At 42.6% G+C, this 17,933-nt stretch overlaps 1 protein-coding gene across 1 annotated transcript in view; it reads right to left on the bottom strand.

Moving 5' to 3' along the window:
• LOC126470114 (vacuolar protein sorting-associated protein 26B-like) overlaps nt 1–17,933 on the bottom strand; it is a 71,737-nt gene that overhangs the window by 46,732 nt on the left and 7,072 nt on the right. The window contains exon 2 of the mRNA XM_050097719.1: nt 13,699–13,842. Coding sequence (XP_049953676.1) covers nt 13,699–13,842 — 144 coding nt within the window. The remainder of the gene's footprint in view (nt 1–13,698; nt 13,843–17,933) is intronic.

The following is a 17,933-nucleotide window of genomic DNA, read 5'->3' as shown; positions in this document are numbered from 1 at the left end:
TCATAGTTTCTACATATCAATTGCTGAAACGAAGTCATCTGTCTAAATGGCCACTGACCATGACACCATCCAAATGGAAGATGATAAAATGAAGCCTGAAATACTAAATTCTGTCTTCTGCAATTGCCTCACAAAAGATGACAATGCATTTCTTACTTTTGCCATCACACAGATGAAAAAAAGTGACCAATATAGAAATAACTGAACTGATAGTGAAAAGGCCACTGGTCCTGATAGGGCAAAATTTTATATCAAATATGCAGAAGAACCAACTCCTCTTCTAGGAACAGCTCACCATAGATCATCAATCACTAGAACAAAGTATGCCAGGTGACTGGAAAAAGGTGTATGTCATTCTTATGTACAAGAAGGTTATATGTCATTTCTATGTACAAGAAGGTTAGAAGGCAACATGTATCAAAATATAGACTTATCTCGCCAATGTCAACAAGTTACAGTTATTCTTTTTCATTTCCAGGATGGAAATTTTGTAATTTTGTATTGAAGCCAAACTTATTTTTAGAAACTTCTTCACATAGCATACACCAAAATTGGATTATTTAAGTTATGGATCATCCACTAAAGAGGACACTGTGACTTACAGGTATAATTTTTCATAGTTTTTGGAATTTTTTTTTGTGTACTTTTAATCTCTGAAATTATTGTGACATCTGCTTTTAATGGACTGAAACATTTAAATAATATGCTTGCAAAATGGTTACGAAAATTTATTAGAAAAAGCTTTACAAAAGTAAAACTATGCTGGTGACAATGTATTTCACGCAAAATTTATTTTGTCCAGAATTGCAGAAAGCTATTGTGCCCTCTTGCTATTCAAAGTTGGACCTTGAATTTGGTGTTTTAGCTTAGCACCCAAGGTTTCTGTCTCTAGATGCCAATCACTGCTGATCAAAACATGGTAAATAGTCCACAGAATAATATCTGGTATGCTCCACTGGTTTCAGTTCATTGCTATGCTTTGCACGTACATACAGATGGGTATGCTTCATTTGAAGATTTGCCTCTCTTCTTTATAGTCTGTATTCATGTCATAATCCACAATACTGCAATATACTTGTTCAACAGAGGCATTCACTCCAAGACTTCAGAAAGAAATATGTTCTTCCAAAATGTTATTGCTAGTAACTATTTCAAAATCAGCTCATCAACATGATTATTTCACCTAAATCTTCCTCCTTGAGATAACCCACTGTCTGGAGGAGTTCATCATTGCTGTCAGCCACTGAAGGAAAACTGATGTGATTTTGAAGTTCTTCAATATCAGATATCACCACTTTACAGAATTTCTAAAATCTCTTCCACAGAGAGTAATCACTAATAACACACTATTGTAAAAATGAGAGTAATGCTTAGAACCAGCACACAAGCAAAACGTGGATTGTCATAGAAAACCAAAGCCGAGGCTGGCTAGAGAAACAACATGTCCATTGTCGTTAACGAATTTTTGGAACTTTGCCGTGGCAACTATAATTATGCTAACTTAAAACAGTAACTAGTTCTGAAATTATGGAAACCTCTTTCAACAGGAAAAAATATCAAAACTACATTGAACATTTAGAAGGAAAAAATGTATACAGTTCTAAAGGCTAAGTAGTTACATTCAGCCACAATCTTTGCACGACTGACACTTTGTGCATGTCTTGGAAATTCAAACATTGGTCATTATATGGCAGTGAGGTTGGGTGGTTGGTTTAAAAGAGGGCAGAAGGGACCAAATTACAATGTCATCAGTCCCTTGTTCCTAATAAAACAATGCCACAAGTGTGAGAACAAAACAGATGAGATATATAACACAAAACGGAAAGAAAGGAAAAAATCATAAGAACGAAGGAAAGGCAACGAACACTAAAAGGAACCAGAGAGGAAAAGAAAACAACAGAGAGACTCTAGAAACAGATGAGAGTAAAACAAGAAAGCAGATTACAGTGGCTGCCCACGAGAATAAAAAGGAAAAGCCAGCCACTCTGCAACACATAAAACCTACACCCTAAAAGCCCTAGGGTGGAGGACACAGAGGGACAAAGATCAAATGATAAAATCCACTCTCACAAATAAAATGTAAAACTAAATCAGCCAATGAGGCATTGTCAGATAAAATGAGCAGCAACAAGTCCGGTAACCCAAGATTTCGTCGCTGGGCAGTCAAAGTGGGACAATGCACCAGAATATGGGCCACTGTCGACTGGGCGCCGCATCGACACTGAGGTGGGTCTTCACGGCACAAGAGGTAACCGTGGGTCACCCAAGCGTGGCCAATGCGGAGCCAGCAGAGGACAACTGATTCCCTGTGCACGGCCCGCATGGAAGACATTCGTAGTCTCCTTAATGATACACAGTTTGTTGTGCGTACTGTTATGCCAGTCTGCCTCCCAAAGATGAAAAACGGAGTGGCGTAAGTCAGAACGCAGGTCAGGTTCAGAGATGCCCATCCCCAGAAGCGGTTTCCGTGTAGCCAGTTTGGCCAGCCTGTCGGCAAGTTCGTTGCCTGGGATGCCGACGTGTCCTGGGTCCACACAAACACCACTGAACAACGGGACCAGTCCAGGGCACAGATGGACTCCTGGACGGAAGCCACCCAAGGATGGCGAGGGTAGCACTGGTCGTTAGCTCGTAGGCTGCTCAAGGCGTCAGTACACAGAAGAAACGATTCCTCATGGCATGAACAGATATACTGAAGTGAGATATGGCCACCAGCTCTGCAGTGAATACACTGCAGCCATTGGGCAAGAAATGCTGTTCAATATGGCCTCTGTGGAAAAGGCGAAGCCAACATTACCATCAGCCATCAAGCCGTCAGTGTAAGCCACTTCAAAGCTCCAGAACACTTCAAGAATTGAGAGGAAGTGACAGCGGAAAGCCACAGGGTTAACGGAGTACTTAGGACCACGCGAAAGGTCCAGGCGAAGCTTCAGCCTACAGCTACGCCACGGAGGTGTACGTGAATGGAACTCGAGGCTAGGTGGTGAAGGGAAGGACTCCAGTTCAGACAGAAGCGATCGCACGCGAACTGCAATCGTTAGCCGTGAATTGAGCCACCTATGTGGGAGGTGAGCTGCCATGGTTGGTAATTACAATGTTCAGGAGAGCTATGAATGTGTGCAACGTAACTGGCGAGCAGTTGTGCTTCTCTGATCTTCAATGGAGGGACTCGGGCCTCCAGCAGTACGTTTGTCACTGGACTCGTCCTAAAAGCTCCTGTCGCTAGTCGAACTCCGCAATGGTGCAATGGGTCGAGCAAATGCAATGCTGAGGGTGCTGCAGAACCATAAATCACACTCCCATAGTCAAGGCTGGATTGAACAAGGGCTCTGTAGAGCTGCAGCAGCGTGGAGCAATATGCACCCCAGTAGGTGTTGCTCAGGCAGTGGAGGGCATTGAGGTGCTTCCAACACATCCATTTAAGGTGACGTAGATGAGGAAGCCAAGTCAAATGAGCATCAAAATCCAGACCTAAGAATCGATGTATCTCCACTACAGTGAGTGGATCGTCATTAATGTATTAAAGTGCTGGTTCTGGATGAATGTTATGATGCTGACAGAAATGCATGACACCCGTCTTAATGGCGGAAAACTGGAAGCCAGGGGCTAGAGCCCATGACTGTGCCTTGTGGATGGCTTCCTGCAGGCGACACTCAGCAACTCCAGTACTGGAGCAGCAGTACGAAATGCAGAAGTCGTCTGCATACAGAGAATGTGAGACAGAGGGGCCTGACAGCTGCTGCTAGACTTAATGACCACTAAAAATAGAGAGTCACTCAATACAGAGCCCTGCAAGACTCCATTCTCCTGGATATGGATGGAACTAGAATAGGCACTAACTTGGACATGGAAAGTACGGAGCGAAGGGAAGTTTTGGATAAAAATCGGGAAGGGCCCCGGAGACCCCACTCATACAATGTGGCAAGGATATGAGTTTGGCAGGTCAGTTTGTATGCTTTACGTAAGTCAAAAAAGATGGCAACCACGCGTTGGCATCTGGAAAAGGCTATGAGGGTGGCAGACTCGACAGACACAAGATTACCAGTGGTAGAGTGACCCTGGCAGAAGCTGCCCTGACATGGAGCTAGTAGGCCATGTGACTCTAGGACCCAACCCTACCGTCGACACACCATACAATCCAGCAGCTTACAAAGAATATTGGTGAGGCTGCTGGGCTGATAGCTATAGACATAAAGCGGGTTTTTACCGGGTTTGAGCACCGGAATGGTGGTGCTCTCCTGCCACTGCGATGGAAAGACGCCATCGCACCAGATCCGGTTGAAGATGACGAGGATATTTCGCTTGTAGTCAAATGAGATATTTTTAATCATCTGGCTGTGGATCCTATTAGGCACAGGAGCTGTGTCCAGGCAATGTGCAAGGGCACAGAGGAACTCCCACTCTGTAAATGGGGTGTTATAGGATTCACTGTTGCATGTAGTGAATGAGGACTTTCCCTTCCAGCCACCATTTGAGAGTGCGAAAGGCTGTAGGGTAATTCTCCGACGTAGAGGCTCAAGCAAAGTGCTCGGCAATCGCATTAGCATCAGTAGATAACACGCCATTTATGTTAACATCGGGAACAACTGTTTGAGTGTGGTACCTGAAAAGATGTTTGATCATTGCCCAGACTTTGGAAGATGACATATGGCATGCAATGGTCGAAACATATCTATCCCAACACTCCTGCTTCCGTTGTTTGATAAGTTGGCGAACGCGGGCATGGAGCTGTTTAAAGGCTACGAGGTGCTCCACGGCAGGGTGCCGCTTATGCCACTGTAGAGCTCGCCGATGCTCCTTAATTGCTTCAGCGACTTCCGGTGACCACCAACTGACTGCCTTACGCCAGGGGCACCCTAAAGAGCGAGGGAACATGTTTCATGCCACAGAAACAATTGTTGTAGTCACCTGCTCAACCATCACATCAATGTTACCGTGTGGGGGAGATTCAATGGTGACAGCAGAGGTGAAAGTTTCCCAGTCCGCCTTGTTTAAAGCCCATCTGGGTAGGCGACCGTGGGCCTGATGCCGGGGCAGTGACAGGAAGATGGGGAACTGGTCACTACTACACAGGTTGTCACATGCTCTTCAGTGGATAGATGAGAGAAGTCCTGGGCTGCAAATTGATATATCAATGGCCGAGTAACTACCATGAGCCACACTGATTTGTGTGTCGGCCCCAGTATTTAAGAGGCAGAGATCGAACTGAGACAGAAAAATTTCGACATCTCTGCCTCGGCCAGTAAGCACGGTGCCGCCCCACAAGGGGTTATGGGCATTAAAATATCTCCCAAAAGTCGGAAAGGTTTAGGAAGTTGACCAATCAGTGCAGCTAATACATTCAGGGGTACTGCACCAGCTGGAGGAAGATATACATTGCAGACAGTTATTTCCTGTGTCGTCCTTATTCTCACAGCCACAGCTTCAAGGGAGGTTTGAAGGGGCACAGTGTCACTACAGACTGAGTTTAGGACATAAACGCAAACTCCACCTGACACTAGACAATAGTCACTACGGTTCCTGTAATATCCCTTATAGCTGCAGAAGGAAGGGGTCCGCATTGCCAGGAACCAGGTTTCCTGGGGGGCAATGCAGATAGCAGGTGTAAAGCTTAACAGGTGCCGTACCTCAGCCAGGCGGTGGAAAAAACTGCCGCAGTTCCACTGGCGGATGATGTCACCGTGGGACTGGGAAGGCATGGATATTCAATGAGGCAGTTTACGCCTCAGAGTCACCTGCTGCCACCAACTTATTGCCTGAGCAGTCTATATCCATTGTGTCTGAGGATCTGGCAAGATCTAGGTCCTCAGCGGACACCAGAATCTCCACTCCATCCTCAGATGAAGAGCTTGCAGGTAGCAGTAGTGTGAGTGCCACCGCAATTTCCTTGGTCTTAGGGGACTGCTTTTTGGGTTTCTCTCGCTGCTCCTTGGGTTTCTGCAGCTGGGAGGACTTCACTGATTCAGTCTCCGGGACTGAGGATGAGCATGAAGCCCTAGGACCAGCTGCTTTTGGGTTCTTCAGCCACTGGTGGGTGTCGTCTTTCCCACTAGCAGAAACATGGGAAAGGAGTGACCGAAGGGACCCCTTCCTAGCGAGAGGAGCCTAAAAAGACTTATGCTTCTCCAGTGCAGAAGTGTGGACTGATATCCCCGATGGTTGTGGGGGGAGAGGGGGGGCTGTTGCTCCCGAAGTAGGTGCTTTAAGTGCTGGAAGTTCGGCCATATGTCTTCTCGCTGTACTTCCAGCATCACATGTCGAGATTGCAGACGTCCATCACTTCCCAATACTCCATGTGCCCTGCTCCCCATCTGTGTCAACTACGGAGAGCACCATTTGCTTTGCTCGCCTGACTGCAGGATTCTCCAGAAAGAAGCAGGAGCAATAGGGAGGGAAATGCCCCACACCATCAAGGGGGCAGGAGTAGTCTCCCGGCTCAGAGGTGACTGGGTTGGCGGAGCTGATGGTGCCAGAACTGTTGTAGCGGCGGCGTAAGAGGATTTCATACGTACATGATGCTGGCGTTCAAATTCTCTCTTAGCCTCAGTGTAGGTCAGTTGGTCCAGGGTCTTGTACTCCACGATTTTCCCTTCTTTCTGGAGAATCCTGCAGTCAGGTGAGCAAAGCAAATGGTGCTCTCCGTAGTTGACACAGATGGCAAGCAGGGCACATGGAGTATTGGGAAGTGATGGGTGTCGGCAATCTCGACATGTGATGCTGGAAGTACAGCAAGGAGACATATGGCCGAACTTCCAGCACTTAAAGCACAATATTGGGGGAGGGATAGGACTTTACATCACAGCGGTAGACGATCACCTTGACCTCCTCGGGCAATGCGTCACCCTCGAGGGCCAAGATGAAGGCACCGGTGGCAACCTGATTATCCCTCGGACCCCGGTGGACATGCCGGATGAAATGTACACCTCGCCAATCTACATTGGCGCGCAGCTCATCACCAGGCTGCAAAAAAAGGTCCCTCTGAAATATGATATTCTGGACCATATTTATTTAAGCTCTTAATAGGTGTAATGGTTACAGAAACATCCCCCACCTTGTCACAAGTGAGTAACGTCCATGAGTGGGCAGAGGATGCTGTTTTGATCAAGATTGACCCAGATCTCATTTTGGACAATACCTCCACCTCCTCAAACTTGTCCTCTAAATGCTCAATAAAAAACTGAGGCTTCATTTTCATGAAAGATTCCCCATCAGCTCTCGTACATACAAGGTACCGGGGCGAATAAGATACGCTGCCATCCTTAGCCTGACGTTCCTCCCATGGTGTGGCCAGGGAAGGGAATGATTTGGGGTCTTAATTCTGTGCGTTGAATTGAGCTTGTGAATGCATAGAGACTGCTTCATCGCGTGTCTTCTGCCCTGTCGCCACCCAGCCGCAGCAAAGGCCACCTGCTGGCAATTCTCCAAACTATACCCATGAAAACTGCGAAGTGATGCTGTGTTTCTATGCAACGTTTTGTTCATGGATGATGCATCATTCACCAATGTTGCACAACTTGTTCTTCATAATAAAACCCTACTGGTCACTTCCATATATACTTTGGCTGAAAGGACTTGATAAACAACAGCCTCAATCTGTCAATGCGTGGTGTGGGCTTTCCAAGAATCCCTTCAATGATCCTTGTTTTGTTGATGGAACTCTAAACAGCCACAAATAGCTATAGTTCCAAACAGATATGTTGCCTTGACACACACAAGACAATCCATGTGGTACCAACCTGACAGGCATCCCACCCATTCCATGCAAATATTTACTGATTTTTCTATGAAAACATTTGGAGATTGTTGGATTTGTTGTTCAGGATACAAAAAATCATCTACTTTTCACACTTCTGGACCTGCATGTGTGGAAAATTTATACCCACGTTCTATAAGACCACACCGACGATGCTTCAACACATGAAATGCTGTACAACACTTGCCTGTGCTGCAATAAGCCCAGATAAGATTCAGCAATCAGCATCGTCTGCTTGGAATCACTTTATGATGTATATCAACACCCAAGGTCAATATTTTAAGCATTTGATATGACAGTCACAACAACAAACATACAAACTGTACTTCAGTTAACTTTTTGCTTCCATTTGGTGCAACAGAGCAGATATTTGTGGGTCCTCTTCTCCTGGTGGCAGGATGGTGGCATTCCGCACTTATCCTGATATTATTTTATAAAGTTCCACACAAGTTAAGACGTTGAAGGCCTCGTTGGAAGGCTCTTTCCAATGCCAAAGGAAAAATTATACAGTTTATAAAAAGAGGTCAGTATCATAATTTGGCAACTACAAATGTAAAAAATTACTTGTGAATGTCAGGAAATTAGGCACACTGTCCACTACGACTCAACAAAAACTGAACCTTGACATTTGCTCCTTCAGAATATATTTTGGGTAGTCTGTCTTAGAAGCCTCAACCTGTGCAAATGACCTGTCAGACAACGCCTGTGGCTCTACAACACTGTTCGGAGATAACATAGATGTGTACACTATAAGGAAACATTACTGATGATCCGTGTGTGATGCAGCTGATCCTATACATAATGAAATCTAATGTGATGTAATGATGCACTGATCCTATACATAATGAAATGTAATGTAATTTGTATAAATATACAGAAAGACCAAATATTACTAGACTTTGTGATCAGTAATCAGTCACTGTCATCTGTAAAACCAGCATATATTCCACAGTAGCCACCTGGGATGATTTAAGGTAAAAGATCCACATCTACATGTATACTCCTCAAGACACCATTCAGTACAGGGTATAATTGTCATTCTGTTTCATGTTCCACTTGAAAAGGAGCAAGGCAAAAAAAGTAAGAGCCTTGATTTCTCTTACCTTTCCTTCGCGTTCCTTCTCGAGATGTTTGTTAATGGAAGTAGGATTCTTCTGCAGTCAGTGACAAATGCTGGTTCTCTAAACTTTCAACAGCATAAAACAAACACACACACACACACACACACACACACACACACACACACACACACGTGTTCCTCCCTGTACGAATTCCCATTTCAGTTCAAGAGCATTTCCATAATATTTGCACATTAATCAAACCTATGTACCTATCCATAACAAATCTAGCAGCACACCTCTGAACTGCTTTGATGTCTTTCTTTAATCTCACCTGGTGCAAATCCCCAACATCCAAGAATGGGTCACCCCAACATGTTCTATACACTATGTCCTTTACAGATCAGCTCCACTTTCCCAGAATTCTCCCAGTATAATGAAGTCTAGCATTTTCTTACAACTGACACATGCTCATTTCCATTTCATGTAACTTTGCAATGTTACATCTAAATATTTAATCAATGCAACTGTGTGAAGCAACACACCACTAAAACTATTCAAACATTACAGGATAGTTTTTCCTAGTCATGTGCATCAGCTTGCATTTTCCTACATTTAGAGCAAGCTGCCAATAATTACACTGAAGATAAACTCTGGCCAAGTTATCCCGAATTCTCCTACAGTCACTCAATGACGACATTTTCCACATACTACAGCATCATCAGCAAACAGTTGCAGATTGCTGCTCACCCTATCCATCAGACCATTTATGTATATAGAGAACAAGAGTGATGCTATTACACTGCTCTGAACACTCAAGAAAATACCTTTGTCTCTGATGAACATTCACCATCCAGAAATACTGTGGTCTATTAACTGAAAAGTCTTCGGGCCATTCACATATCTCAGAACATAGTCCCTATGCTGTGACCTTCATTAACAGTCTGCAATGAGACACTGTGTCAAATGCTTTCCAGAAACCTAAGAAAATGGAACCTGCCTGGGACCCTTCCTCCACAGTTGGTGTTCGCCGAATTCTTCTTGGGCGGATTTCAATATCTTCCTATGATTCTGCTTCACTTTCATTTTTTTGAGATCCAATGTCTTTTTCCCAATTGGCCAAGTCATCCGGAACATCAGACAAGACGTCCGCGCATTCGTCATAAACAGCCCTATTGTCTCTTTCATCCGCCATGATGAAAGGGCACAGGTACTTACAAAAACAAAAAACTTGTTGACGTGTGAAACTTATTGTTACCTAAACAACACACCAACAGAATGCAAAAGATACTAAAGTGCAGTCGCCAGCCACTGCGCGATACTAAGCTCACGACACCACTGTAGTGTCGCCGGCTGTTGACCGCTTTTTTGCGCACGACATCACTGTGGTTTCGCCGGACGACAGTGTTAACTTGCAAACTGCTAAGGTATCATCATTTGTTGGAAACTTTAGCAGCTCTCCAAGTACTTTTTCTTTTGCTTTTTGTCGCAGATTTCACTTGGAATGCATCAGAATGGTAACAGATCAGAAGAAGGTACAATTTGTCACCTCACAGAATCCATATCTATGACAATGGTACTGTAGAATTATCGATATCGGTATGGGAGGGCACCATTGGCAAAAACAAGCTTAATGAGCTGGTTCCAAATTTTTGAAGTGACAGGTAATGTCCGACTTTCATCAATGTGACATCCCTGTGTCTCATGCATGTGGTAACAAAAATCAAGCTGAATTTCAAGATAGCCCCCAGAAGTCAATTTGCCGTGCACCATGCAAATTGTAGGAAGCAAGATCAATTGTCCATAAAATGGAAACTGTAGTGTCACATTAGCATTACAAAGTGCAAATGGTACAAGCATTATAGCTGAACGATTGTCCTCTGCGATATGCACTTGCGTGTCATATGCTGGCCTCCGTAGATGATGACAATGTCTACTTGAAAAAGTACCCTTTTCAGATGAAGCAATGTTCCAACTTCTGGACATATGACTCATCATAACATTACAATTTTGAGCTCTGAAAACACGTGAGCACACCGATGATAGCCCAGAACTGGCCCTCTTCTTTTTGTAGAGCAAATTGTAATGGGAAATGTTTAGCTGGAAATACTCTAACAGTTCCTGTGACCACAACTGAAGAGCTGCAGCCATCCATAATCAAACATGATGGCACCCCAATGTCAGAGTTCGAATGTACTGGATGTGCCGAATGACAGATTTCCTGACAGGCAGATGGGTCATGATGGTCTCAGAAGATGGCCATGTCTCTAATAGTTTTCAAGTTACAATTTTTTTTTTTTTTTTTTTTTTTTTTTTGAAACAATAGAGGGCTTTATGGATACGCTGCAGTTTTTTCAGCCACTCAGGACTTTGCACTGGGTGAGACATTTGCGATACTTCCAAGCTAAGTAAGGTGCCAATGGCGAAGAATATTCTTTGCAAAACCGAACTGGTATTCCATCGGAACTGGTGATTTATTTGTTTTCAACTTTTCCAGTTGCTTCTTAATGCCAGGGATGAATATTTCTATGTCCTCCACATGAAACTGTCAAACGGTGGTATATCTGTATGATCCTACTGTGCGAATGATTTTTTTAACATGAGATTTAAAATTTCAACTTCCCTTTTACTGTCTTCTGTTGTTACACCAAATTGATCTACAAATGGCTGAATTCTGTGGGGAATGCAAAACCCAGAGTTAGATTTACTGGAAGAATGCTAAGTGAAGTAAAACCTGCACATGTAAGAGGTCACTTGCAGAGGATTTGTTTGGCCAGTTCTTGAATACTGTTCAACAGTCTGTGAACTTTACCAACTTGGATTACTAAAAAAGAGAGAACAATCAAAGAAGACAGGTGCAGTTAGTCAGTCACTGTGACAAAACCACAGATATGCTCAATAAGGTATAGCAGGAAAAGGAAAAGCTTCACTCACAAAATTTTTAGGACACCCGTTCCAAAAACCTATTACTGCCTTCAATACATCTCTTGTAATGATCACAATGGTAAAACTCGAGAAATTCAGGCTTACGTAGGGAGGTGTCAATAACATTTCTACTCACATACGATCCGTAAATATAACAGAAAAGATGGAAAATTATTCAAGTACACTATGTATTCTTTACCACTCATCTTATTGTTGGTTGTAGAGTAATGATGAAGTTATATGCATTAATAATAATAAATTAACACTCAATTTATGATAAATGGAAACACTGTTGACAAAATTAAGTTTAAACCATTTTAAGGATGATTGGGTTTAAGATCTTTTACACAATGGGACATTAAGAGATGGAGCAAAATTAGCAACGATATTGATCATTTCTAAGCAGAAATTTATCCTGGCAGTGGGAACAAACTAGAGCACCTCTAATACAAATGTCTCTACTGAAGAATCATGGGTAGCATAACTAGTGTGTGTTTATATATATTATAAGAGGCAAGCTTTTGGAGCCAGTGGCTTTTTCTTTAGGCAGAAGGGTTGAAGGGGAAGGAAGAGGGGTGAAGGTAAAGAACTGGAGAGGTCTAGGAAAATAGGTAGATTTCGGGAAAGTCACCTAGAGTCGTGGGTCAGGGGAGACTTACCGTACGGGATGAGAAGGAAAGAGTGATTGTTGGGGACTGCATCTGATGAGATTTGAAAACCTGAGAGCTTGAAGGTGGAAGACAGGGTAATATTCAAGGCAGAGATTACTGCTAAAACATAATGCATGAGTTAATAAGAGTGAAAAGCTAAGCGCATTGTATGTAACAGAGGTGGGAGGGGGCCGATGAAAAATAGATGCGCAAGAAAATAAAATGGAGTGAAGAAAGGAGTAGTTACTGTGAAGAAATGCCGAGACGAAACGAATTAACGTAAATTAAGGCCAGGTGGGTGGCGAGAGCCAAGGACACGTTGCAGTGCTAGTTCCCATCTGTGGAGTTCTGAGAAACTGGTGGCTGGAGGAAAAATCCATATGGTATGTGGGGTGAAACAGGGACAGAGGTCACGACTGTCATGTTGTAGAGCTTGCTCTGCAACACGATATTGCGTGTTTCCAGTATATACCCTATGCCTATGCCCATTCATCCTAATTGATAATTTGGTGGTAGTCATCCCGGTGTAGAAGGCCGAACAGTGTTTAAATAACACCTGGTATATGATGTGTCATTTTACAGGTGACTCTCCCTTTGATAGTGTATATTTTTCCAGCTGGTATAGGTAGTGATAGGAGGGTGCATAGGGCAAAGGCAACTCTTGCAGCGGGGACAGTCACAGGGGTAGGAACCATTTGGTAGGGAGATGGGTGCAGAAGGAACATACGGTCTGACAAGGATATTACGAAGATTGGGAGGGTGACAAAAAGCTGTTCTGGGTGTGGCACGCAAAATCCCACACAGAATGGATCACACCTCAGGCCATGATTTTAGGAAGTCATGGCCTTGTCGAAGTAGCCGATTGATACATTCCAGACCAGGATAACACTGAAACACCTTCAGTGCACACCACTGGTCACCCACCTCTTATTAACTCATGCACAATGTTTAATCTGTAATCTCTGTTTTGCATATTACTCTGTCTTCCCCCTTTAAGCTCTCAGGTTTTCAAATCTCGTCCAATGCACTCCCCGACAATCAGTCTTTCCTTCTCATCCTGCCCAGTAAGTCTCCCCTGGCCCATGGTTCTGGGTGACTTTCCTGAAATATATTCCTTTTCCTGAACCTCCAGTCCTTTTCCTTCAGCCCTCTTCCTTCCTCTTCAACTCTTCTGCCTCAATAAGGCGTCACTGGCTATAAAAGTTTGTTGTATAATAACCTTCATTAATTTAAGTATCAAGTGTAATTGCATATGCTATCCAACCCAAATTTAGTTTCTAATTAAATTTGGCTGATATCTCGTGTAACTCACCTTCCCAGATACAGTCTCTCCATCGTAAAAAAGATAATGTCTCTCTTTTTTCCCATCCTCCGACTTGATATCTGCCATTTTACGGTTCTCTGTGCCATCTAAAACAATGTCAATCTCAGCACTCTGCCCAAATCCAAAGAAGCTCTGAAATCAGTAATAAATCCACTATTAAAGAGAACAATAATAAACTGTAATAGATCATGAAAACACTACAGGTTGAATTAAAGCTCAAAACAATAAATTTCAATGCACTGTACAATATAGGGTCTTTTTAGGTAGTGGTGAGGGCAGCGAAACTCTTGTCTCTATGAATCAACTAGAAGAAATTTTTGAAGAAGTTCCACGTAAAGAACAGGTACAAAAAAAAAAAAAAAAAAAAAAAAAAAAAAAAAAAAAAAAAAAATCAAGTGGCAATTTCAAGCATATGGTTACACTGTTTGTGATTTGCGGAAATCAGCAGTGAAGGAATACAGCCCACCACTCCCCTCTTCCCCATCATTTGACAAAAAGTGCTTAATTTTTGGTCTTCATTACTGGTCAATCTGTAGCACACATCCACAGGTTGCACCAAGAACTTACCGACAGCATCTATTATAAATACTTGTCCACATGCAAATTTTTGCAGTTTCTTTTACTGTAAAGTACCAGTAAGACAAAACATGGCCAAAGACCTTCATATGTTCAAAGCTGATCTTACGCCCTCTCACAAAGCTATGCTCTGCTATGGCTGACTTTACAACCTTTCTTAACACACTGTGGCACTTGTGTTATGTAATTTGACAGCACATGCATTGTTTTATTTTTATTACTTTCAGTGCATTCATAAGTCGCATTGCACATGTATGCCACACACTCTTAAACCAAGGTTGTCTTTCACTGAATGCAACATTTCTTTAATTTTCGATGCTTGCTACAAAAGTTTTGCACTGTGTGATCAAAAGTACCCGGTACCTGGCTGAAAATGACTTACAAATTTGTGGTGCCACAATCGGTAATGTTGGAATTCAATATGGTGTTGGCCCATCCTTAGCCTTGAAGACAGCTTCCACTCTCGCAGGCACACATTCAATCAGGTGCTGGAAGGTTCGTTGGGGAATGGCAGCCCATTCTTCATGGAGTGCTGCACCAAGGGAGAGGTATCGATGTTGATCGGTGAGGCCTGGCACGAAGTCAATGTTCCAAAACATCCCAGAGGTGTTCCATAGGATTCAGGTCAGGACTCTGTGCAGGTCAGTCCATTACACGGACGTTATTGTTGTGTAACCACTCTGCCACAGGCCGTGCATTATGAACAGGAGCTCGATTATGTCTGATGATGCAATCGCCAACCCTAAATTGCTCTTCAACAGTGGGAAGGAAGAAGGTGCTTAAAACATCAATGTATGCCTGTGCTGTGATAGTGCCATGCTAAACAACATGAAAAACAGGACCATGCCATAACACCACTGCTTCCGAATTTCACTGTTGGCACTACACACACTGGCAGATTACGTTCACTGGACATTTGCCGTACTCACTCCGTGCCTTCGGATTGCCACATTGTGTAGCGTGATGTGTTACTCCACACAACATTTTTCCACTGTTCAGTTGTCCAATGTTTACATGATGGGTGGCTTATGAGCAGACGCTCAACTATGAAATCCAAGTTTTCTCACCTCCCACCTAATAACTGTGAGAGTACTTGCAGTGGATCCTGACGCAGTTTCGAATTCCTGCGTGATGGTCTGGACTGATGCCTGCCTATTACACATTACAACCCTCTTCAACTGTCGGCAGTCTCTGTCAGTCAACAGACGAAATCGCCTGTACGTTTTTGAGCTGTACGTGACCCTTCAAGTTTCCACTTCACTATCACATCAGAAACAGTGGACCTAGAGATGTTTAAGAGTGCGAAAACCTCGCGTACAGACGTGTGACAAGTGACATTCAACACCTGACCACATTCGAAGTCTGTGAGTTCCGTGGAGTGGCCCATTCTGCTCTCTCACGATATCTAATGACTACTGATGTCGCTGATATGGAGTACCTAGCAGTAGGTGGCAGCACTTTGCACCTAATATGAAAAACGTGTGGTTTTTGGGGTGTCTGGATAATTTTCATCACACAGTGTATAATGTCATTTTTGCTAAGCAAACATTCTACCTTACTTGGAGTTGCTCAGTAAAATGGAAGGAGTGCTGTGGGCCTATTTTTATATGGAATGAATGGGTTCACACATTTTTTTCTTTGCTAAGGGACATAATTTGGTACTGCTTGTATACGTTCTTTTAAACACAGCCTTCAAATATTTTAAACCAGATTTCAGGTTCATGTGACAGAAAATTGTCTGAATTCTAAATACGAAATGATCAGGTCAAAATTATTCTTTGCAGATACTGGGAACAGCATTTATTTAGATAAATAAGCTATAGGTTGGCTTTCTGTACACACAGTAGTCCAGTGATCATTTGACTCTCATTCAACCAACATGTCCAAGATCAGCAACTCCTTTTTCTGTTTACTTCTATCATTAACCTGCTGTTTGGATGAATGGAATTAATGTGGAACAAGAACTGGTGTAACGTATCCACAAACTAATAGGAACTGGTTAGATGGGGTGAAACTAAATTTAAAGTCCATTCTTCACAATCTTTAATGTAGAAGTTGTCAATTGCTGGTGATTTGAGTCTATGACTGCGATATCAATCGTTTGGGTAATGTTTCACACTGTAAAGAGAATAAATCGGCATCAAAATGTGTCAGGAAAGTTTGACAATGGCAAATGTGAAGTGGTCTGCTAAAAGAGCCAATGCGTCGATATAAAAGATATCACATTCATGATCACTACAATCTCATTTAGAAATAGCTGCATGCTTTTGAATTAATGGTATGATGGTTACAGAGGGCGACCACAGGCACCAGTACCTCAGTAACATATTTTGCCAACCCTTAAGTAGAAGGTGCAATAACACTGACGACTGAAGTGGGTGGTACGCCACCATTGCATAATTTTGGGAAACTGTACATTCTTGGTATAAGGCCTTTAACTACATTGTCAGCGAGGCAGGTATTCTTCAAAAGCAGCTCCATCTTTCTGATGATTGGAGATGTTAACTGCCTTTTGAGTTACTGATATGTACTGTCAGACAGTAAAATCGACATTTATTTAGGCCTACAGCAATCTGCAGCATTCAGGACCACAATGTCATTACCTTACACTCCAATTAGTTGTATTAACTAATTCATTATTACTATGCACAAAATGGAGCCTTGCCTCTCCAGCTAATCATAGGAATACCATATTATTAGACTATTAGTTTTATAGTTACTCTGGAGTAGCTTCACTGAGATATACTCCAAATTGCCCTATCACTACGATTAAAGTGAGAAATGACCCATAGACAAAAACACACTCTAGTTCCCATCACCCAAGTAAAACACGAAGAAAGTTGTCCATCAGATAGTTCCTAAGAAATACATACATTAATGGCACCACAGAGTAAACGGACTGGGAAACTGATGTTGCAATCAACGATCGAGAGTGATGGACCAGAGTGGAGCAAACCACTGAACAATTCAATGCCATAAAGTATGGAATTAGTGTCTCAGTCACTTGCAGAACTAAATTCATATTGTAAAGTGTTACAGGAAAAAAGCACAGGGGAGCTATAGTTGCTACAGAAAAGAAGCACAATGATTCACATATCAGAAAGAGGGACAACAAAATGAAATCAATGTGGAAAGTTACTAATAATTATTGATGCAAGCATGAAAATGCAAGTAATAAAATCACCATAAAACACAGAAAGGAAATTGCTGATGATCCACTTCTAACAGCTAATATATTTAATGATCACTGTATTAATGTAGCACAAAATCTTATCACAAGTAAATATAATCCAAAGACAAAGGAAATAACTCCAATAAATGAAAGGACAATGTACCTATATCTTGTGAGACCCGAAGAAGTACAAAGAGCTGTCAGCAAACTAAAGAGTAAAATGACCTGTGGACTTGTTGATACCCTTGACAAAATTATTAAATATAGTACCGATAATGTTCTCTCGCAACTTGCGGACATAATCAATGACTCGTTTGAAAATGGTGTGTTTCCAAGCAAACTTAAGACGTCAACAGTAATACCAGTTTATAAAAGTGGTGACAAGTTTTTACATTAAAAAATTCAGACCACCATCACTACTATCTGCATTTTCAAAAATAAGTGAAAGAATGATGTATAGCCGATTGCTCGATTT

This window comes from Schistocerca serialis, chromosome 3, assembly GCF_023864345.2.
Source record: "Schistocerca serialis cubense isolate TAMUIC-IGC-003099 chromosome 3, iqSchSeri2.2, whole genome shotgun sequence".
Lineage (NCBI taxonomy): Eukaryota > Metazoa > Arthropoda > Insecta > Orthoptera > Acrididae > Schistocerca > Schistocerca serialis.
This window is presented reverse-complemented; position numbering and strand designations above follow the sequence as displayed.